This window comes from Geotrypetes seraphini, chromosome 2, assembly GCF_902459505.1.
Source record: "Geotrypetes seraphini chromosome 2, aGeoSer1.1, whole genome shotgun sequence".
In the NCBI taxonomy this organism is placed as follows: domain Eukaryota; kingdom Metazoa; phylum Chordata; class Amphibia; order Gymnophiona; family Dermophiidae; genus Geotrypetes; species Geotrypetes seraphini.
This window is the reverse complement of record NC_047085.1, coordinates 328994844-329018920: the sequence shown is the minus strand read 5'-3', so window position 1 is coordinate 329018920 and position 24077 is coordinate 328994844. Positions and strand designations below refer to the sequence as shown.

The 24077-nt window shown below is 43.6% G+C and overlaps 1 protein-coding gene across 4 annotated transcripts in view; it reads left to right on the top strand.

The window, feature by feature from the left end:
- Nucleotides 1–24077, top strand: part of LIMD1 (LIM domains containing 1) — a 141212-nt gene that overhangs the window by 63760 nt on the left and 53375 nt on the right. For all 4 annotated transcript variants that reach the window (XM_033930181.1, XM_033930183.1, XM_033930184.1 and 1 more), the window contains exon 4: nt 13989–14090. In XM_033930181.1, coding sequence (XP_033786072.1) covers nt 13989–14090 — 102 coding nt within the window. The remainder of the gene's footprint in view (nt 1–13988; nt 14091–24077) is intronic.

Genomic DNA, 24077 nt, shown 5'->3' with positions numbered 1-24077 from the left:
GTCTCCGTGTAGGGTTTTAAATAGTATGCAGTAGAATTTGAATTGGATTCTTTCTTGGATTGGAAGCCAATGTGAGTTGATGAAGGCTTCAGTGATGTGGTCATGTTTTCTCAATGAGTAGATGAGTCTCAAAGCTGTATTTTGGATTGTTTGGAGTTGTTTAATCGTAGTTACAGGGCAAGGAAGGAAGAGGATGTTGCAGTAGTCCAATATACCTAGTATTAGGGATTGTACTATAAGTTGGAATTGTGTTCTTTCAAAGAATTTTCGGACTTGTCTCAGATTTCTCATGACTGCGAATGATTTCTGAATTGTTTTATTTATTTGCGGTTGCATAGTGCAGCATCTGTCTATGGTCATGCCAAGTAGTTTTATGGTGGTTTGGATTGGATATTTGATTGCGTTTATTTCTAAGTTGGTTGTGGTTTGGACCTTGTCATTTTCGAGAAGGATGAATTTGGTTTTGTCTTGGTTGAGTTTAAGTTTGTGATTTTTCATCCAGGTTGTGACTGTTTCAAATGTTTGGTGAAGTTTGTCTGATCTGGATAAAGTAATATTTTCAACTCGTTGAAATGAAGTTTCTTCATAGTGATTTATAAGTAAAGCATTTCGCAGTGAGGGGGCAAGAATAACGTGTATGGTCAAGTCGAATCGTTAAGCAAGAAGGTACAGCCAGAAGAGATAATTGGGAGGAATGCAACATATTGTATGTATTGGAATGTAAGGAATGAGCATGTTGGAAAGGAATTGCAGAGATTTGGTATGATATATCAGAAAAGGAATGATGAGGATTTAAAGTGGGAATATGATATGCTGCTGGTAGCCAGTGTTCGTGGGAAAGTAAAAGGGTAATCCTATCTGTTCTAGCACCTACCAGGAGCTTAAGAGCAGTGTTTTTGAGCTGTGGTCATCTGATATTATAAATAGGCAAGCCAAGATATAAGGAGTTACAATAATCTAAACCTTACAGGATTAATGAATGAAGGAGTAACCTTCTGACAGAGAAAAGAACAAATTGAACAAAATAACATCTCCTAACAGAAGCCAGAAATATGGCTCCCCCACAGGTCACAGTGGGCTTGTGGGTGAAGAAAGAGAACCAGAAGGAGCATGAGGAGAATACCCAAGTCCTATCTGGCCTACGGCTCTGGCATGCCCAGCAGCTACCAAGGGGGCTGCAGGGGCAAATCCTGAACCCTGTCTTCAAAGAAAATCTCCGTGTGGCACTGTTAGGAGGGGGAAAGGCATGGACGAATGATTCCAGTGTGCTGGGGCCAGACAAGCATGCTCAAGATGTGCCCTCACTGGATAAATACGCTGAAGATGGGAGGTGATCCTCCATTTCATAGTAGGCTCTCCCAGTGCTGCTGTGAGCTAGGACTTACCGTAGCTCAGCTCCTGATCCAAGTCGGCCTTATGAAAAGTGATCCCGGGGAGCCTCCCTGCTTCTCCTCAGCCAGCTTTCAGTTCCTGCTCCTAAGTATCAAATGTAAGATATTTCTCTAAAGTGACCCTGAAGACACAATTTTGCCTCTTGTGTATCATGAACGAATCCAAATTAGAGGTAATGTTATGCAAGATAAAAAATGTTGCTTCCATTTTAGTTGGATTCAGTTTCATCCCATGGGTGGACAACCAGTCAACAATCTTATTGAGTTTAAGGGTAAGAGCAGAAAGAAAACCCTGATATTAATGTTTCGGTTGCTCACAGTAAACATTTTAATATTCTGCTTGCATTGGCCACCCATTTAATTATATGCAACTGGAAAAACAACTCACGCCTTAATACATTGGAATGATGGAGCTGTCTTTGTTCTATCAGAAAATATGAGGAAATTACTGCTATTAAAAAATCATAATCTCAGTTTCAGCAAAACCTGAGCCCTTTGGGCCTGATTCTGTAAACGGCTCCGTAAATTAGGTGGCGGTAGGCGACATAACGCCGCCTAACATAATTGTTTTAATTGGCTTTGATCGGCATTGTAATTGACTGCACCGTTAAACCAATTAAAAACTTGTTAAAAAAAAGTAGGCGCTGGGAGGTGCCTACTAGAGTAGGTGTCATAATCATGTCTAGAACAAGCCACCTAACAGTGCCTAAGGTCAAAGTAGGCGTGGTTAGGGGGTAGAGATGACCTTATGTGGCATGAGATACAATTCTCAAAAGAACTTAGGCTTTGTAATGTAGGCCAGTAAAACCCTGGCCTACGTTGCTGACCCCCAAGTTTTCTGATAGGTGCCATTAGCTGTGATTCTTTAAATGGCGCCTACGCACGATTGACATACGGCCAGCACATTTTGTAAGTGTCTGTCAATTTAGGCGCCATTTAAAGAATCCAGCCCTTCTTGTCCTCTTCTGTAGCAACACTTATTCAGGTTTACTTGATTTCCTAAAATATGTTCTCAGATTGATTCAGTGCATCATGTGTACAAAAATACTGTTATATTGACTTGCATCTTTGTTAATGTTCATTTGTATTCGTTTATTCTAAAAATGTCTTGGAAAAAGAAGAAAGAAAAAGTCCATAGAAATCAACAACTGCATAGATAAACAAATTTAATCCCAAAGATGTAATGAGCACCCCCAATGGAGAAATAAAAATATTGAAGAGTATAGGCCCTAGAACAGAGCATTGAGGGACCCCCACATGAATAGTAATGAAAGACTGAAGCAGAGTTAAGCTAGTGGCCAAATGAAGACCCAAACTAAAAACACTGAAAAACTGTACCTGTGATCTGATATCTAGAAAGCTGATAAAAAAGCAATGAATGGTCCACTAAATCAAAAGCAGCAGAGAGATGGAGTGTAGAACTTCATTCCCTTGGTCAAAAGCAGCATGAATGAATTTGAACCATACCCAAGAGAGATTGCTCTGTGGAACAATGTGAACAGAATTCAATCTGTTTAAGTTGCAATGCATTGTATCTTATTTATCTAAAATTAATCCATGCTGTTAATTATATGTTAATTATTGTTATTATCTATTGGTAGTTGCTAGTGAGCTACCTTTATTTGTGCTTTGTTTTAATTAAGAACATAAGAATTGCCACTGCTGAGTCAGACCAGTGGTCCATCATGCCCAGCAGTCCGCTCACGCAGCGGCCCTCTGGTCTAAGACCAGCACCCTAACTGAGACTAGCCTTACCAGCGCACGTTCTTGTTCAACAGAAACTTGTCTAACTTTGTCTTGAATCCTTGGAGGGTGTTTTCCCCTATAACAGCCTCTGGAAGGGCGTTCCAGCTTTCTACCACTCTCTTAAGAACATAAGAACTGCCATCTCCGGATCAGGTCTTCGGTCCATCAAGTATGGTGATCCGCACATGCGGAGGCCCAGCCAGGTGTACACCTGGCGTAATTTTAGTCACCCATATCCCTCTATGCCTCTCGTAAGGAGATGTGCGTCTAGTTTGCTTTTAAATCCTAGAACGGTGGATTCCGCAATAACCTCCTCTGGGAGAGCATTCCAGGTGTTCACCGCTTGTTGCGTGAAGCAGAACTTCCTGATATTTGTCCTGGACTTGTCCCCCCTTAGCTTCAGTCCATGTCCTCTTGTCCGTGTCACATTGGACATTGTAAATATTTTTTTTTCCTGCTCTATTTTGTCGATTCCTTTCAGTATTTTGAATGTCTCGATCAGATCCCCTCGCAGTCTCCTTTTCTCAAGGGAGAACAATCCCAGTCTCTTAAGTCGTTCCTCGTATTCCAAGTTCTCCATACCTTTTATTAGCTTCGTTGCTCGTCTCTGCACCCTCTCCAGCAGTTTTATATCCTTCTTTAGGTTGGGAGACCAATGTTGGACACAGTATTCCAAGTGTGATCTGACCATTGCCCTATAAAGTGGCATTATAACTTTCTACGATCTACTCGTCATTCCTTTCTTTATCATGCCTAACATTCTATTTGCTTTCTTTGCCGCTGACAGTTTCAGGGTCCTATCTATCAGTACACCCAGATCCTTTTCTTGTTCACTCTTACCCAGAGTTGCGCCTGACATTCTATATTCGTGTTCCTTGTTTTTTCTGCCTAAATGCATTACTTTGCATTTTTCCACATTAAACTTCATCTGCCATTTCTCTGCCCATTTCTCTAACTAACACAAGTCACTCTGGAGGTCCTCGCTATCCTTCTGCGATCTGATTGCCCGGCATAGCTTTGTGTCCTCAGCAAACTTGATGATCTCACTGGATGTTCCTTCTTCTAGGTCATTGATGAAAATATTGAATAAGATGGGCCCAAGTACCGAGCCCTGGGGCACACCGCTAGTCACTTTCTCCCAGTCTGAAAACTTCCCATTTATGCCCACTCTCTACTTTCTGTTCTCCAGCCATTTGCCTATCCATCTTAGTATATCTCCCTCTATTCCATGTCTTTGTAGTTTCCTGAGAAGTCTTTCATGTGGAACCTTGTCGAACGCTTTTTTTTCTGATATATAACTGTTATTGTATAGGACGATTGTTGGTTCCTATGTATAATGTAAATCTGTTATGACTTGGTTGTATCTATAAGTATTATATAATAGAATTTATTGATTAGTAGTAGTGATTCAACCACCTTTTCAGTGATTTTTGAAAGAAATGGGAGGTTTAGGGCTCCTTTTTCAAAGGTGTGCTAGTATTTTTAGCACACACACCAGATTAGCGCATGGTAGCCGAAAAACTTCTGCCTGCTCAAGAGGAGTCGGTAGTGGATAGCACGTGCGGCATTTTAGCGCACACTATTCCAAGCGTTAAGACCCTAATGCACCTTTGTAAAAGGAACCCTTGATATTGGACTGTAATTAGTGACTTAGTAAGGGGGGTGGGGGTGGTCTTGGAGGGAGCGCTGGAACTCATCCATTCCTCTCCTCCCCCACTACTGCATGCGCGTGCCCCTTCCTATCCTCCGCAGCTGTTTTAACGTTCCTGGCGCAAGCAGCAACCCCAACCTGATGCTCAGGTCAGTGTCGGCTCTTTCTCTGATGTCACTTCCTGGTACTGTGCCTAGGAAGTGATGTCGGAGGAAAAGCTGGCGCATGCAGCTGGTTGGGGTTGCTGCTCGCACTGGGAACATTAAGGAGGTACGGGAGAAGGGGTGCATGCACAGCAGGAGGGGGGCAGGAAGGAGCAGATGGGGATGGGAGCAGAGAAGAGGTTGGGGGAGGGGTGCCATTTCCCCGGGTGCCTCTCACCCTCGCTATGCCACTGACTGTAATTTAGATTTAGCAGAAGGATCTAATTTCATACCCTTCAGTGAGGTCTAACAATAGATAACTTTCTAGTCTTATGGAAAAATTCCTGATTCTGGCCTTTAAAATGATAATAATAATAATAATAACAGTTTATATACCGCAGGACCATAAAGTTCTATGAGGTTTACAATAGTTAAAAAATGGGTTCACAGTCATAAGCGTGCGAGTCAAATGCGCGCCGACATTTGAGAGCGGACAATTGAGTGCAAGACTTCAGCGCGCCGCTCTAAAAGCTTATTTTAAAGGGCTCCGACAGGGGGTGTGGGGGGAATCCCCCACAGTTTACTTAATAGTGTTGGCGGTGACATTGGGGATTGGTTTTGGGGGTTGTAACCCCCCATTCTACAGAAAACTTAACTTTGCCCCTAAAAAATAGGTAAAAAGTTAAGTTTTCTGTATAATGGGGGGGTGGTTCTCCCCCCACACCCCCCATCGGAGCCCTTTAAAATAAGCTTTTAGAGCGGCACGCTGAAGTTTTGCACTCAATTGTCCACTCTCAAATGTCGGTGCGTGTTTGTCTTCCACACTTTTTTCCCGTCACCAAAAAATGGTACCAATTAAGTAAAATTTACAAAGATTAAGAACTAGTAACTGAGAGCCCTAAAGATCAATTATTGTGTAATAAGATTAAACAAATCAGCTACCTAAGTACATCAGGAACAGATATTACATTACATTTGTGATTTCTATTCCGCCATTACCTTGCGGTTCAAGGCGGATTACATAAGATATATAGGCAGATTACATCAGAATTGTCGAGAAATTAAGGTAATACATGGGTAATTTGAACATTTTAGATTTGATAGGAGTAGACAGTGTGGTAGGTGGAGCTTGGGAAGGAACTGGTCGTGTTAAATAGGTTTTATGTATTTTTTGAAGAGTAGAGTTTTTTTGTTTCTTTTTTGAAGGTTTTGTAGTCTGTGGTCGAAGACAGCAGATTAGTGATTTGTCTGTCTAGTTTTGCTGCTCTGGTGGCCATTAGGTTGTCAAATAGTTTTCTTCGTTTGACATTTTTGGTTGGCGGGTGTTTGAATAACGAGTAGGTTCTTCTGTGTCTGGTTGAGGTGGCTTGAATTAGTCGGTTGTTCCAGTAGGTTGGGCTGTCTCCATTAATAGCTTTGAATAGTTAGCAATAGAATTTGAAGTATACTCTTGCTTGTATTGGGAGCCAGTGTGAGTTGTGGTATGCCTCTGTGATGTGGTCATATTTTTTCAATGAGTAGATGAGTCTTAGGGTTGTATTTTATATTGTTTGTAGTTGCTTTATCATGGCCGCTGGGTAAGGGAGGTATAATATGTTGCAGTAGTCTATTAGTCCAAGGATTAGAGATTCGACCAAAAGTTGGAATTGTTTCCTGTCAAAGAATTTTCGAATTTGTCTTAGGTTTCTCATAGTTGCGAATGATGCTTTTATTTTTTTGTTGATTTATGGTTGCATGGTACAGCCTCTGTCAATCAGTACGCCAAGAAGTTTTAGCGTGGGTTGAATGGGGTATGAGATCGAGTTTATTACTAGGTTTGTTAAGATTGGAGTTTTGCTGTTTTCTAGGAGGATGAAGTTTGTTTTGTCAGAGTTAAGTTTTAGTTTGTGTTCTGTCATCCATGTTGCTACTGTTTCGAGTGTTCTGTGTATTGTGCCTGTCATGGTGGGCTCTGGATGGTCGAAGGGGAGGAGAATGGTGATGTCATCTGCCTAGCTGTATGAGGTTAGGCTGTGTTTGTCTAGGCAGGAGCTGAGGGAAACTATGTATAGGTTGAATAGTGTGGGAGACAAAGGTGATCCCTGGGGAACTCCGCAGGGGTTGGACCATGTTTCTGATTTTTCTATCTTTGTTTTAATCCTGTAGGTTCTGGATTGTAGGAAGCCTTTAAACCAGGGGTGTCCAATGTCGGTCCTCGAGGGCCGTAGTCCAGTCGGATTTTCAGGATTTCCCCAATGAATATACATGAGGTCTATTTGCATGCACTGCTTTCATTGTATGCTAATAGATCTCATGCATATTCATTGGGGAAATCCTGAAAACCCGACTGGATTGCGGCCCTCGAGGACCAACATTGGACACCCCTGCTTTAAACCATGAGAGTATGTTTTTAGGTGTCTCCTAAATTCCCCAAAAGTGTTAGTAAGCAGAAGCAATTGTTCCAGATCTTTACCCCATAATGCTGCCTGATATGAAAGAAGATGTTGATGGCATATAACAAAGACAGCAGCAAATCAAGACACTTTCAGAAGATAGGCAGATGTAGGATCTGAAGGGAAAGCTGAAGAAGAGATGTGACTGCATGAGAGACCTCCAAAGAAGATGGCATCAGAAATTTATAAACCGTGACTAGAGCATCTGAGGTAACAGCCTCCAAAATTAGATTAGTGTCTGCAAGAGGAACAGATTGATGGGGTGAGGCTTGCATAAGTGGCAGCAAAGATTTCAACATTTGAACTTTCTGTACAAGAGCTAAAGCAAGGCTATCGGCCGATAAATGGAAGGCATAGCAGATTACATAGGAACATAATTAAATTGATGGGGGGGAAGTCTGATACAGATATGAAAGATGATCAATTATCAACCATATCTCAGTAAGAAGGAGGTCAGGATTAGAGTCCAGTAGTAAAGCCGTGATCTAATGTGAGTTAGGGTGAAGTAAACAGACATTTAAAAGACTAGTGGAGAAAGAAGGACATTCAGGAGAAGTTGCCTGTGAAACAAGGTAGCAGGCATGCATGACATAGGAATGAGATAAGAGCCACTTATCTATGAAGCAGAATAGCAGAACAATGAGGACAATGACCCCCCCAAATAACAGGGACCTGAGATACTGAAGCCATCAAGCTGAGGGGTTATGATTTGCAGAATGGTGTTAAAAAAATTAGAATATCCTTAAGATCCCATACCTTGAAGTATGTAGAGATGAAAATGAGAAAAAAAAGAGAGGAGAAGGAAAACAGTTTTCTATAGCTCTGCATTCTACAGTTCAGCATTAGTGCTTGCATGTGGCCTTTTTCCTCTGCAGTGGGGTTAGCTGTGTGGGTCCCTGTGAAACTTCCATATTTCTTCCTGAAAGCATGCTGACTTTCCCCTGAGGCAAGTTATGTTTCTGGCTTGGTTATTTGCAACACTATTAGGGACATGGCAGATTCCAGAGGAGCTATGTGTGGAATGCCAAACATTTCTGAAGTCCAGGGGGTGATTTCTGGAAGCCCAGATGAGTAGCAGTGATGCCTCTCTGTAAGGGAGTTGTTTCTAATTAAATCACGGAGTCCTGTCACAAGCCCCTGCTGCCAAGCTGAGAAGCCAGCTTTTCAAAATTATTAGGGGTGCTCAACTAAACAAATGCTCCCTTTCTTCCCTATGCAGAGTTAAGAAATTAACTCAATAATTTGGGATGCTCAAGCACCCACAAGGTTGGCACCTGTGTTGCCAAGGACCTCTGACAGACTTCACGTACTTCTATCTCCATGTGCTAAATCATCCTCCCAGCCTGAACCTAAGAAAATTAATTTGTCTGGATTATTTGGGTAGGGAATGTTTCTCTAAGGGTTTTGTGCAGGGGGCTGCCAAGGTGGTCTGAAATCTACTGTGGTCTATTCTCTCACTTTGAGCTATTACTACTACGTACTATTAATTATTTCTATAGTGCTACCAGACATACTCAACGCTATAGAGTCATGAAGGAGACAGTCCCTGCTTGAAGGAGCTTACAATCTAAACAGATAGGACAGACAAACAGATTGCTAGGGTGGAGATACAGAGGGGGGATGGTGGGCAGTGGGGAATAGTGCTGCCCGATTTTCAATTCAAATCGATTCACCGATTCGAATCAGGTGAATCAAATCAATTCGAATTTTAAAAAAAATTGGTTTCCCAATTCGATGACCGACCCTTCTCCCCCCGTGCCTTCCTAAAGCAGGAGAAGCAGTGCTGCCTCTTGTTGGCTGTCCGCTGCCGCTCCTGCTTGAGGGGGGAGGATCAGTCGGAAAGGTCTGCATGTTCCCCCAGCTTCCCCGCTCTTACCTTAAGCTAATACAGCAACCTACAGAATCGTCAGTGCTATAGCGATCCCTGCAGCTGCCATCGTCCTCAGCGGCACGTTCTCTCTGCCACGATCCTGCCCCTAACGTGCCACTGAGGACGACGGCAGCTGCAAGGATTGCTATAGCACCAGCGATCCTGCAGGCTGCCGTATTACCTTAAGATAAAAGCAGGGAAGCTGGAGGAACATGCAGGCTTGCAGGGGGAGCAGGCCTTTGCAACAGGAGGGGGGGCAGGCCTTCGCAGGGGGCAGTATAACACATTTGCTATACTCGTATGTTGAAGATTGAGAGATGCCTGTTAGGCCTGTGCAGAGGGAGGAAGAAGAAGGGGCAAGAAAAAGTAAGAGAGGGGAGGGGAGATGCCAGATCTGGGATGAAATGAAGGGAAGAGAGAGACCAAAACAAAAAGAGGGGGAGGAATGCAGAGGAGATGTCTGTTAGATGAAACATAGACACATGAATCTGCCATCATTTACTATGGGGCCCATAATCAAAAAACATAGACGTCCAAAAAGCATCCTTAATCAGCACTTGGATGTCCTAATCGCCAGGACGTCCAAGTGCCGATAATCAAAACCGTCTTTCTGTATGTCTAGTGAGATGTTCCAGCCGCTGTACGTTCAGAGCGTGAGATGGGTGTGGTGCCTAGTAGAGCTGCACACAGGTGTCTTAAGTAGCCTGGTGGGTGAGCTAGTGGATCATAAAGAGGAGTAGCAAGTTCCTTAAGCCACTCTAACCACTACATTTATGGTGGAAAATGTGAGCCCACCAAAGCCCCCCCCAACCCTACTCTGCTGCCATATAGGTGCAGCCATAAGGACTATTGGGGTTGTAGACAGGTGGGTATAGTGGGTTGGTGTGTGTGTGTGTGGGGGGGGGAATCACTCTAACCTATAAGGACTAATAGAGAGAGAGCGAGAGAAATGCAAGACCACAAGGGGAAGGGTACAAGAGGGACAGATACTGCTCCAAAGTAGGTGGGCAGGGTGCAGGATGGCAGGAGAGATAGTAGGAGAAAGCCTATACCTGGGAAGGGGATACAGGAAATAAGGAAGAGAGAAGGAAGAAGCTGGATATGGAAAGAGACATGAAACAGAGAAAAGATGTTGGGCATGTAGGGAGCATAGGAACAGGGACAAAAAGGGGTCACTACAGGAGAGGAGAATAGGGACAGGGACACAGAAGAGAGATGCTGGAGGATGGATGGATGGTGGACAGGATAAGCTGGGGAAACATGCAGGCCTGGGGGGGGGGGGTTGATGTAGAAGTGCACAGAGGGAGAGAAGGGGGGTTCAAAGAGACGTGCATATACTGGGCTGGGGGGAGGGGGAAGAAATAATGGGTCTAAAAACAGAGGAGAGGGAGAGAGATGGGCAATGGGATTTGGGGAGGGAAGGAACAAAAAGGAAGAGAAGTTGGACACAAGGGATGGTGTGGAGGGGGGTGGGGCTAGAGATACTGGATAGAAGAGTAGTTGAGAAGGGAAAGGGAGAGCTGGTGGACCCTGGGGTGGTGGGGAAGGAGGAAGAAATGCTGGATGAAAGTGTAGTTGAGAAAAGGAGAGATGGTGGATCTGAGGATGGTGGGGTCCTTTGCTGCAGCTGTAGGGGGATGGAGATGAAAAAAAAGAAAAGATACCAGACCTTCGGGGGAGGGAAGGGAAACATAAGGGGAGGACAGAGATGGAAGATGGATGGTTAGCACAAAGAAAGAAGGAGACACTGGCAAGCGAGTTATCAGAAGACAACCAGAGCCTAGGACCAACATGATTTGAAAAATGACCAGACAACAAAATGTAGAAAAAATAATTTTATTTTCTGTTTTGTATGTCAGATTTGAAATGTGTATCCTTCCAGAGCTGGTGTTAGACCGTGAACATGAGCTAGGATTTAACAGAGAGAGGAAAAGTATTTATTTGTTTATTTTGTTTACACCACAGTACCAGTGTGGGTAGGAGAGGGCAAAAGGGGGTGAAGAGGCTATAAAATAAACCCACCAGGATGTTTGAAAACAACACCCAATTGGGCAGGAAAATTGAATCAAAAAATCGATTCAAATCATTTTTTTTTTTCCTGAATCAGGCAGCACTAGTGTGGAGTAGGGTTATGGATTGAAGGCTGTATCAAAAAGGTCAGTTTTCAGTCTGCTTTTAAACAAGGAAGGGAAGGGGTGTGGCGGATGATGCCCCTGAGGCATCCTTGTTTGGTGAAACACTTTGGACACAGTTCCTGGGAGCACCTTAAATAAATCTGACTTTAATCTCCATGTTGTCTGATGATCTTCTGTTGTTCCACGTTGGATCTGGAAAACAAGGTAGTCGGAGTCTTCTTGGACAATATGACAGCGGTGGCCTGTGTGAACTCAGAACAGTCCTGGTTGCTAGATGCTTAAAAAAACCCCAAACAAAAAGAGGCACTGGAGATGTCAAATCCAACCAGCTGGTCAATGTTCCTTTTTTAATGGTTTGGTGCTTCTTTTGGTTGAAGAGATGCCGACATGCTTACAATTGTCCCCTGAGGAAGGCAGTGTTTTCGCTGAAACTCGGATCCTAGTTGGGACTCTGCCTCTGGGCATTTTGCTTGTTTTTTTACCTTGATACAAACTGTTAATAAAGGAACATTGACTACCTGGTTGGATTGAACATCTCCAGTGCTTCTTTTTGTTTTTTTCGAGGCTTGGTACCTTCTTTTCCCTTTCCTGCTAGATGCTTAAAAAACATCTGTGTGCTACTTTCTTCATAGTTCTGACTTCCATGTCTCTTTCTTTTTAGACCTGTTTCACTCAGTGCCTATTTCAGAGGCTCTATACAAATACTACCTGACACACTTTTACCATGGCTTTCACAGCCTATCCCTGAACAGACATGGATGAGTTTGCAAACAGAGGAAGGAGAAATGTGCCGTTTTCTCTCTTTATATGTGTGCACTTTTCAACTTGTTTTATTTTGATTTCTGATACTTTGTTTTCATTGCATATATTATCGTGCTTTTTTCTTTCGAGTAAGAGTGCCATTGGTGGTTGGCCCTGCCCTGCCTTGAGACGAATCACCTTCTTTGAGTCCACATTTCAGCTACTTGTCCCGTGTTCATTTTTGCTTTGTATCAAGAGAGTCCCATGCAAACATTGGGCAGGCAAGGATGGTAAGACCCATCCAATCTGCCCATCTTCCTTCCTGGTGCAGTACCACTGACCCCAGTTGATTCACAGCTTCCCCTTCTCTTTACCCAGTGATCCACTGCACCTTGCTGTGCTCATATTGTGTGGAACTGTGTCAATTTTTGAGAAGCTATTTATTCATCCATCACTTCTAAGAACAAATATTTAGTAAAACTACTCCATTGCCTACCTTCTTTAAGCCTCATATCGTGACCTCCTTTGCAAAAAGGTCATTTTCATAGTGACATTTACACAGCCAAACTTTAGTTTTGAGTTTTGGTTTTGACCGAAATCAAGTGATAAGTTTCGGTTTCAGCCAAAAGTGGTTACACATTATTAGTTTCAGCCGAAATTGGGGAAATCCCCCCTCCCCCCAGTTTCGGCCTGCCTATAGATTGGAAGAGGGCTTTTCCAGGGAGTGGGATGGGAAATCCAGACCTGCTCATAAATCTAATGCAGGTCCCAGCCAATATTCAGGCAAGACCCACATAACCTCCGGTGGTCAGCATAATCATTATTTTTATTTATTTAAATAATTTATATTCCGCATGCGGAATACAAATTATTCAGGCACTCAAGTATTTTTCCCTAACTGTCCCAGCGGGCTCCCACTCTATCCAATGTACCTGGGGCAATGGGATTAAGTGACTTGCCCAGGGTCACAAGGAGCAGTGTGGGATTTGAACCTACAACTGCAAGGAGTTAGGCTGTAGCTCTAACCACTGCACCCCACACACTTAGGGCTCCTTTTATGAAGGGGCGCTAGTGTTTTTAACGCACGCACCAGAGTGCGCGCTAGCTGAAAAACTACCACTTGCTCAAGAGGAGGCGGTAGCGGCTAGTGCATGCGGCATTTTAGCATGCGCTATTCCGCACGTTAAGGCCCTAACGCGCCTTCGTAAAAGGAGCCCTTAATTTAAATTAACCTCAATGCTAGTGCCCTGGCCTTGAATATCTGGAGCTAATTTAGCTTCCTTAGAAAGTTGTCTCGCCTGACTTTTTCTTGGCTCTGTTGCTTCATTTTTACGGAATATATTTTATTGTTTATATTTTAAAATTTTGTTTAGAATAAAATTTGTACCCTTCTTATTTTGATCATGTATTACGTTTGTGCTTTCTTTCTCCCTCTTTTTAAATCTTCTTCCCTGAGTGTTTTGTTCAACAATTTACATTTTTAATTTCTTAGAGTATTTGGCAATGTTGTGTATTTTATTGCAGTTGAGCTATTTGCCCTTTTTTATTGTATAGATTTTTTTCTAGCCTTGCTCTCAAAAGCTGTACGGGTAGTAGGGGAAGATTGAGGCACATCCCTGGTTTTCCAGTTGTCCAGTGAATGTTTCTATACTTGCTCTGAGAAATGGGTTAGTTTGCCTCTTTGTGAATATAATGAAACTCAGACCATTGCATTAGAGCCAGAAGGTACCAAACTGCAATTACTGGCAACTGCACCAGGCTGCTCTCAATTCTATCTCCTCAGAATTCTGCACTAGGCACCGTGGATGGTTGCTCTGTTGTGGCTTGTTTTGTCTTCGGTGCTTATCATTGTTGACCTTGTTCTCTGTTTCTGTTTCAGGGACTTGTGTGAAGTGCAACAAAGGTGTATATGGAGCTAATCAGGCCTGCCAGGCTATGGGGAACCTGTACCATGATGGCTGCTTCACCTGTGGCGCATGCAGTAAGTATCTCCACCAACAAAACTATGGGATAGAGGGGGGCATCTCAAAAATGGCACATCTTATTAATGTTCTATTTAGTTTAGTTTGCTTGATATACCAGTTTCGACAATCCATCGTAGCAGTTTACAACAAATGTAACATAATAAAATAGTAGTGAATAAAAGAAGAAAAACAGTTACATCAATTAAAATATCAATAGAAAATTAAAAGTAGTGTTATAAAGGTCTATGCATCTGCTGAGCTGGAGTCCACTTCCTATTTTACTGGGTACCAAAGACATTCTGAAATTAAATTTTCCTAAAACGAGTGTAAGAGAGTTCTCATCGTAAATAATTTGGTAAACTGTTCCATAGAAAGAGGCCTGCTACACTAAAGATAGGATGTTGCATTGAGTCCAAATGAATCTAGCAAAAGGATGGTACAACTAAAACATTCTGTTGGAACAATCATAGCATTCTAGGTGGAGTGTATGGAATAATATATTGAGTCCCAAAATGAAGAAGTTTATATACTAATCTTGAAAAAGATTTTGTGAGCTATTGGCAGTCAATGATCCTTCCTTAGTAGTGGGGTGATATGATTCCATTTTTGTGCACCTTTAATCAGTCAAATAGTGGTATTTTGGAGTAATTGAAGACAACAAATGTCAGTGATAAAAGTTCCTTTCAATAGAGAATTGCAGTAGTCTTCCTCAGTCAAGTAATGTAAAGGGTGTCAGGTCAAAAGCACGCCAGGACAAAGGCGCGCGCAGACAATTGAGCGCAGCATGGAGGCGCGCGCCGAAGAAAATTACTGTTTTTAGGGGCTCCGACGGGGGGCCGCGTTGTGGGGGGCTTGGGGGGTTGTAACCCCCCACATTTTACTGAAAACTTCACTTTTTCCCTGTTTTTAGGGAAAAAGTTAAGTTTCCAGTAAAATATGGGGGGTTACAACCCCCAAACCCCCCCCAACACCGCCGCGATCTGTATTAAGTAAAGTGGGGGGGCTCCCCAACAAAACAGTAATTTTCTTCGGCGCGCGCCTCCGTCTTGCGCTCAGTTGTCGGCGCGCGCCTTTGTCTTCCGCGATTATGTCTATGAACCAATGTAAAGTGTGGAAAGTCCTGAAGGAGCTTCTCATCTGGATAGTAAAATACACATTTCGTAGATGGCTTCCTATTCTGTTCATCTGCAGTGTGTCTAAATCTCAAGGGGGCATGTTGGAGGCATGATTTGGGCTGGACTAGGGAGGGCTTATGGTTTGGATGTTTTTCTGCAATAATAGAACATCATAGAAAATGTGCAGAGCAAAATTTGGACATTTGAGGCTAGACCTGTTTCAGTAACAAATAATATCGAAAAGGTGCCAGATATCCCCGGACATGTCATCTTTTAGAGGACATGTCCAGGCATGCGGATGACTTTTCAAAACCCAGCACTTTGTCCGGGTTTTGAAAAACTGGTGTAATCGGGGCCAGGGCTGGGATACATCTGTGCATGCATGTTCAGATGCACTCCAGCCCTGGCCCGAAGAGAAAAAGTTTGTGTGGGGCTGGGTTTGGGGTGGTGGAGTGGGGTGGGTTTGGGGGCAGAGCAGGATGGACCTGGGAATGTAATGGGGGCGAGCCTGGGGTCAGAACGGGACAGGGCCACGTGTTCTTTTGTACCAGATGAAAAATCTGGTAACCCTTCCCAGATTGACTAGATTACCACTGCAGGATTGAAGTCATGACCCCCCCCCCCAACACTCTCCCAGTGGTCACTGACCCCTTCCAAAAGTATGACAGCTTCAGATCTTAAGGCTAGTCCAGTTAGAATAACAACTAGGTTCCTGGAGTTGCCTAATGGTTGGTGCACTAGGCTGCAGAGATATCCTCTTGCATAGTTCATCTTCAAATAATCTGATTTTACTTTTTTCTCACTTACATTATTTTTCTACCAGATTATGTGGTATTTTATTACTATATTTTTCGCAGATGGGAGTACGGTATAAATGACAGTTCAACTCCTCTTTTGCTTACGCTGCCATTACAGTTTAGAATAATGTACCTTTGTACATTATAATAATAATAATAATAACAACTTTATTCCTATACCGCCATAGTCAAACTGACTTCTAGGCGGTTCACATAGAAAGAAGGTTGGACAATCAGCGAATTACAAAATGCAAGAAAGAAGGAAGTTACATCATGAATTGGAGAAGCATGGGGAAAGAATACATGAGAGAAGAAAGATGTTACATAATACAACGGGGTTATAAGGGGAAGAAAAAAAAAATACCTGAGAGAGGTGATCTGATTAAGCAAGGAATTTGCCAAATAGAACGGTTTTAATTGATTTTCGGAATGTGTTGTAGGTTTGTCTGACTTTATTTATGTAGTTTCCCAGCCAGGATTGCTGTCTGTTTGCTTGGAACATGAAGGTTCTGTCTAGGAAGGATTTGTATTTGCAGCCTGTGATCTTTGGGTATGCAAAGATGTTTTTGTTTTTGGTTGTTCGTGTGGGGTTATGTAGAGTGAACTGTGTTTGCAGGTAGGAAGGTGCTAGGCCCCAGACTTGTTTGAAGCAGATACAAGAAAATTTGAACAGTATTTGCGCCTCCACAGGTAGCCAGTGTAATTTCTTGTAATAGGGGCTAATGCGGTCTTTTTTTCTCAGTCCGAAGATCAAGCGAACTGCAGTGTTTTGCACTAATCTTAATTTTTGTACTGTTCTTTTGGGATACCCAGGTAGGCGATGTTGCAGTAATCTAGGGTAGATAGGATCAGCGACTGCGCCAGTAATCTGAATGATGTTATTAGGACTGATATAAATTACCGTATTTTCACGTAGATAACGCGCACCCGTGTAAAACGCGCACACGGGTATAGCACGCGAAAAACACAAATTTATGTACAGAAATTTTTATATACCGCGCACACCCGTATACCGCGCATGCTGCCTGATTCTCCTTTCGCCCACCCCGACTCTCCTCTGGCCACCCCGACTCTCCTTTCGCCGGCCCCGACTCTCCTCTCCCCCTTGAAGTCCTGTCCCCACCCTGAAAGCCTGATGCCCCCCGACGTCCGATTCACCCCACCCCGCAGGACCGCTCGCACCCCCACCCCGAAGGACCGCTCGCACGCACCCGCACCCCCACCCTGAAGGGGGGGAACTATGTAAAAAAAATTTTGTACAAAGCGCTCACGCGTATAACGTGCAAGGGTATGCGCGGTACGTAAAAACCACGTATAACGCGCGCGTTATATGCGAGAAAATACGGTAATTAAGGTTTCATAAAAATGTGAAAACTTTTTTATATGACTTGTTGTAATATTCATGTTATGATAATACTTTAATTATTGATTGCTTTTGTATTTTCCCATAGATGTTACAACCTCTTTGAATGTAAATCGCCTTAAACCTTTTTCGTATAGTGCGATTAACAAGTTTTGTATTAGATTAGATTAGAAAGGGATGTTACCAGTGGTGTGCCACAAGTTTCGGTTCTTGGGCCTGTTCTTTTTAACATTTTTGTAAATGATATTGCTGACAGGCTGTCTGGTAAGATTTGCCTCTTTACGGATGATACCAAAATTTGCAATAGAGTAGACACCCCTGATGGTGTGAATAACATGAGGAAGGACCTAGCAAAGCTTGAAAAATGGTCCGGAATTTGGCAGCTAAGATTTAATGCTAAGAAATGCAAGGGGCTGTGAAAACCTGGGGGAGCTTTAAAGTTTAGGTGGGTGAAGAAATTTTGTGCACAAAAGAAGAGCGGCACTTGGGTGTGATAGTATGTGATGATCTTAAGGTGGCCAAACAGGTTTAAAAAGCAATGGTGAAAGCTAGAAGGATGTTAGGGTGCATAGTGAGAGGTATGGGCAGTAGGAAAAAGGAGATAATAATTAGAGAATGACACGGGGGAAAAAAATCTGTCCCTGTCATTGCCCTGTCCCCAGCCCACCGTCCCCTTCACCGCCCCGTCACCGTCACTGCCATCTCATTCACTGCCTCATCCCCGCAGCATCCACACAAGCCTCAGTACTGCAATATTTAGCTTATTCTTTCCTTATAAATCAAAGTTCTGGCTGCTGAACTAGAGAAAGAGATGTTCAGCTAGCAGGGCTTTGTTTATAAATTTTTATCAACACAACTAATATACTATTTTATCCTAAAGCAAAAAAAAAAAAAAAAGAAAAGAAATACAATTTTTTTTTTCTACCTTAGTTGTCTGGTTTCTGCTTTCCTCATCTTCTCATTCGATTCCTTCCATTCACTGTGTGTCTTCTCTCTGCGTCTTCCATTTGCTCTGTTACTTTGCTTTTCCCTTCACCCTCCCCAATTGGTCTGGCACCCATCTTCTTCCCTCCGCTCCCCCATAGTCTGGCATCTGTCTTCTTCCCTTCCAGCATCTTCTCCCCACTCTGTCTTCCACATTTCCCTTCAGCGTCTGTTCCTCTCCACCCTCCTTCAATGTCTGTTCTATTCCTTTCCACCACCACCCTTCCCTCCCTCCTTCACCATCTGTTCCTTTCTACCACCCTTCAGCTCCCCTCGCGCGAACTAACTATCTATCTCCCTCCCTCTTACCTTCGTGGTGCGTTACAATGTAATTTGTGCAAGCCGCTGGAGCCTGCGAGCTCGGTCCCCATCCCATCACCACAAACCATCTCGCTTCTGTGTTCTTATTTTCCCTATTTCTAATATTTCCCCTATGTATCTGGCATTGCCCCCCCCCCCCCGTGTCCATATACCATCCCCATGGCATGTATGTCCCCTTTATGTCTCTGTCCCTATGCCCTATGCACATAATTTTCCCTCTGTTTCTGTTACCTTCCTGTGTCCAGATTTCCCCTCTCTTCCTCTTCCACACCAATGTGTCTCTTCTCCGCAACGCCATCTAGCTTCTTTCCCTCTTTCTCCCCCCCCCTCCTTGCTTCCAGCATCTGGCTCACCTGCCTGTCCTCCCCTTTCTTTCCTGCTCTGGGTTTCTTTCTCTCCCTCTTCATCCCCTTGGCCCAGAATCTCTTTCCCTTTCACTCCCTCCTTCCTAGTGTGAGCCGGGAACAAGCGCGATCTCGCGGTCCAGCAGCCCCCTCCTGCCCTATTGCAGCGTTCCGTCATCTCCCTCCACCTCACCTTAGATGCCGAGTTTGCCGACTTTCTTTTTTGCCCAGCTGTACGCTTTCAAAAAGCCGCGCACACGTGGCTGCTCCAGTTGTTCAATCTTCTCCTCTGATGCAATCGGAAACAGGAAGTTGCAGGAGAGGAGAAGATTGAACAACTGGAGCAGCCGCGTGTGCGCGGCTTTTTGAAAGCGTGCGCCTGGGCGAAAAAGAAAGTCGGCAAACTCAGCATCTAAGGTGAGGTCGTCGGAGGGAGATGGCGGAACGCTGCGATCGGGAGGGTGGGGGCTGCTGGACCGCACGATCTGTGATTGCCTCACTGCGTAGACAAGACCATTCACTGCTCCACGGGATGGTGAATAGCCTTGTCTCCGTCCCACAGTGACCACTATTTTTTCTATCCCCGTTTCGGCGGGTTACCCGTGGCTAGCCGCGGGTAATAACCACCGTGTCATTCTCTAATAATAATGTCCTTGTGTAAGACTCTGGTGAGACCCTATTTAGAATATTGTGTGCAGTTCTGGAGATCACACCTTAAAAAGATATAAACAGGATGGAGACGGTCCAGAGGAAGGCTACTAAAATGTTCGGTAGTCTTCATTATAAAGCATGTTGGGACTGACTTAAAGATCTCAATATGTGTATTTCTGAGGAAAAGTGGGACAGGGCAGACACGGCCCTGAGCTCCTGAATTCAGACAAACTGTCAGGTTTTCAAAAACCACCCCACACAGTCCGCTAAAACGAGGACATATCCAAGTAAATCCAGACATATGATAACCCTGCTTGTGAGCGTATGCTAATGTCTTTTTTTTTTCTCTCCAGTTTTTTTGTTGACCGAAATTTTTTTTTCCTTAGGACCAAGACAGTGTTCATTTTTGAGTTGTGATTTACTGGATGCTCAGGAGTTTGCATGACTCCTTTCCTATTTGTATTTTTTTTTTTTTTTTAATATATAAATTGATTTATTCAATTCTGTGGTTGCCAGAAATAGTTTGATTAGAGCCAGAAGGACAAAATCTCTTCAGAGTTGCTCTTGGTGGAAAAAATGCTTGAGTAATTCATTTTCCCTTCAGTGTGTCTATTTCTAGCGTGAAGTTATTGAAAAGATATATGGTGGAATGTCTGCAGTTTACTAGGGAGCTATCGCCTCCTCTGTCAAAGGCAGTTTACGTTCAGGTAGATCTGAACCAAAAAGGTTTGACAGGTTGCCAGATGGAACTTTTATGTTTTGACTTCCACCAAGTCAAAACAAGTATAAGTTCCTAATCGGGCCTCTGAGCTGATCGTGGCTGCCGCGATCAGCTCAGCTGCCCAGGCAACCTGTTCCCCCCCCTCTCCTGCACCGGTAACGATCGCGGCAGGAGAGGTATTTCTTCCCTCTTACAGGACCGCAGAGTATGTAAAATGGTCACTTTGAGTTGAGATGGGAGTGTTCTAGGCTAGCTGCGACCTCCATCCAGTACCCTGAGTCTTCACCAAAGAGCAATGGTGAAAATCGAATACGTTGTCATTTCAAAAACTTTTTGCTCCTTGACTTTTAGAAGAGTTTATAATTATTATTTTAAATGGTGGATTTGATATACTTCCTTTCTGTGGTACAACCAAAGCACTTCGCATTTATTATATATAGATACCTTCTCTGTTCCTAGTGAGATCACGATTTAAGGGCTCCTTTTACGAGGCCGCATTAGCGGTGTAACGCGCACTAAACTGCCGCCCGCGCTAGCCGCTACCACCTCCTCTTGAGCAGGCGGTAGTTTTTTGGCTAGCGCGGGGGTTAGCGCGAGCAGAGGCAGCGAACTACAGACCTGTGAGTCTCACATCAATAGTGTGTAAACTCATGGAAACTCTACTCAAAGGTAAATTAGACTCGATATTGGATGAAGGGAATCTAAGGGATCCCTGTCAACATGGATTCACAAGAGGCAGGTCATGCCAATCTAATCTTATAAGCTTCTTTGATTGGGTGACAGGAAAACTAGACTCAGGAGAGGCTCTGGACATAGTATACTTGGATTTCAGTAAAGCTTTCGACAGTGTCCCACACCGTAGACTATTAAACAAGATGAAATCAATGGGGTTGGGTGAGAAACTAACTGCATGGGTCAATGATTGGCTGAGTGGAAGACTTCAGAGGGTGGTGGTCAACGGCACCCTCTCTGAGACTTCGGAGGTGACTAGCGGAGTGCCGCAGGGCTCAGTCCTGGGTCCATCCCTTTTTAACATATTCATAAGAGACCTAACCCGGGGGCTTCAGGGTAAAGTATCACTGTTTGCCGATGATGCCAAACTGTGTAACATAGTAAGTGAAAGCAACCTCAAGGACAGTATGACGCAGGATCTGATCACGCTGGAAAACTGGTCCTCGACATGGCAGCTGGGCTTCAACGCTAATAAATGTAAGGTCATGCATCTCGGCAGCGGAAATCCATGCAGAACATACTCCTTGAATGGAGAAACGCTAGCTAGGACGTCAGAGGAACGGGACTTGGGGGTAATCATCAGTGCAGACATGAAAGCTGCTAAACAAGTAGAGAAGGCCTCATCTAAGGCAAGGCAAATGATGGGATGTATCAATCGAAGCTTTGTCAGCCGCAAACCTGAAGTCATAATGCCACTCTACAGAACCATGGTGAGACCTCATCTGGAATACTGTGTGCAATTCTGGAGGCCACATTACCGGAAAGACGTGCTTCGAGCTGAATCGGTCCAGCGGATGGCCACCAGGATGGTCGCCGGACTCAAGGGTCTCTCATACGAAGAAAGACTGGGCAAACTGCAGCTCTATACCCTGGAGGAGCGCAGAGAACGGGGCGACATGATTGAGACATTTAAGTACGTCACTGGTCGCGTCGAGATGGAAAACGATATATTCTTTCCCAAGGGACCCTCGGTCACAAGGGGGCACCCCCTCAAACTCAGAGGGGGGAAATTTAGTGGTGACACAAGGAAGTATTTCTTCACGGAAAGGGTGGTAGATCACTGGAACAAACTTCCGGTGCAGGTGATCGAGGCCACCAGCGTGCTTGATTTTAAGAATAAATGGGACATACACGTGGGATCCCTACGAGGGTCAAGTTAAGGAACTGGGTCACTAGCACTCAATGGGGTGGGTCAATAGAGTGGGCAGACTTGATGGGCTGTGGCCCTTTTCTGCCGTCATCTTTCTATGTTTCTATGTTTCTATGTGATTAAAAAGTCGCGTGCGATAAAGCTGCTAACGCGGCTTTGTAAAAGGAGCCCTAAGTTTTTGTAGCCGGAGCAATGGAGGGTTAAGTGGCTTGCCCAAGGTCACAAGGAGCTGCACTGGGAATTGAACCCATTTCCCAGGTTCTCATCCCACTGCTCTAACCATTAGGATACTCCGCCATGGACAGTGTGTATAATAATTTTATATACTTTAATTCCTAGCAATCAACTAGTTGTTGTAATTTGCGGTCCACAATTTATTTATTGATTTAATTTTCTATACATTCTCACAGGGGGCTCGAGCTATATGGTACTTGTTGGTTTATAAACAATAGCATTGTATTGTATTAGAAGTGTCCCTGTGGCACTGCACCTTTTGCTCATTAATGACCATAGTCCTACTCTGTTTTCTTCTAACGCTCAGGTTCTTTTCCAACCTGTCAGGCTAGATTCAGAGTATGAAACCTTCTTTCTCTCCATGCCGACATGCAGGGCCAGATTTAGATGAAAAGAGGCCCTAGGCTATTCCACTTATGAGGCCCTTTCACCTCCCATTTTTAAGTTTGTAAATTACATGAGAGATAATAAAATATATCATTACTGTGATATATATCAATATGTTAAATGAAACATGTTGTTATTGGTACTAACCTTTATAAAAAAAATGTGACACGGATCTTGAGGCCCTAGGCTGAAGCCTAGTTAGCCTATAGGAAAATCCGGCCCTGCCGACATGCATTCCTTTCTTTGTGACCACCTCCCCCTATTTAAGTAATCGCCTTCCTGTTTGTGTGAATGTGCCATCTTCTGAATGGCCGACTGCACCTGGCTGCTTCCTTGTTTCCATTTTTAGGCCTCAGCTCTTACTGATCTAAATTTACAAAGTTTGTCTTTATTCTCGCATCTAGAACATTGTAAAAATGCAAAAAAAGCAGTATATGGCCTTCTGTACCTTCGGGGTCAAAATATCTGGCTTTAGAAACTGACCTGTTGTACACTGTTGTGGAATCACTTCAAGGGGGGCAGATTTCAAGGTAAACCTGGTAGGCAATTTTCAAAGAATGTTACGAGGTTGTTTTATAAAGAATTTTTTTTACCTATTAAGTGGGTTATACACGTGAAAAATGACTTTAATAAAATTATACAGGGGCTTGCATGTGAAGAAGTGGGTGTGCCAAGAAGAGCACACACACATTCATGCAGTCTGTGCACCGGTGATCTCAGGGGCATAATTTGAGTGGAAATGGGATAGAGTTGTGACATACAGGCATATATCCCGCATTATGTTCCATACCCTACACGCCAACACGTCAGAATTAATAACTCACCTCTTTTCCAAACCTTTTTTCTGATCACCTAGAATCTGCGACACACACCAGCTGATTATCCCGTCATCCAAAGGAGTCAAATACAAACATTTGTTCATTCATTCATTCAATCAATTTTCTCTCAGGAGAGCTCAGAACGGTTTACATTAATTTATTCAGGTACTTAAGCATTTTTCTCCCTATTTACCTAGAACCTAGATTGACCTTCCTACCATCACCAGAGTTGAACTACATCAGATTATGAAAAAAAATGAAAACTTTTTTTTTATTTGACAGATTTTTACAATCAGCAATATAATCTCAATGCTAACTGACATTCAATCATTTCAGTTATGGCAACTTTTTTCAGTGATTGACCCTTGAATACTAACACCTCTGTAA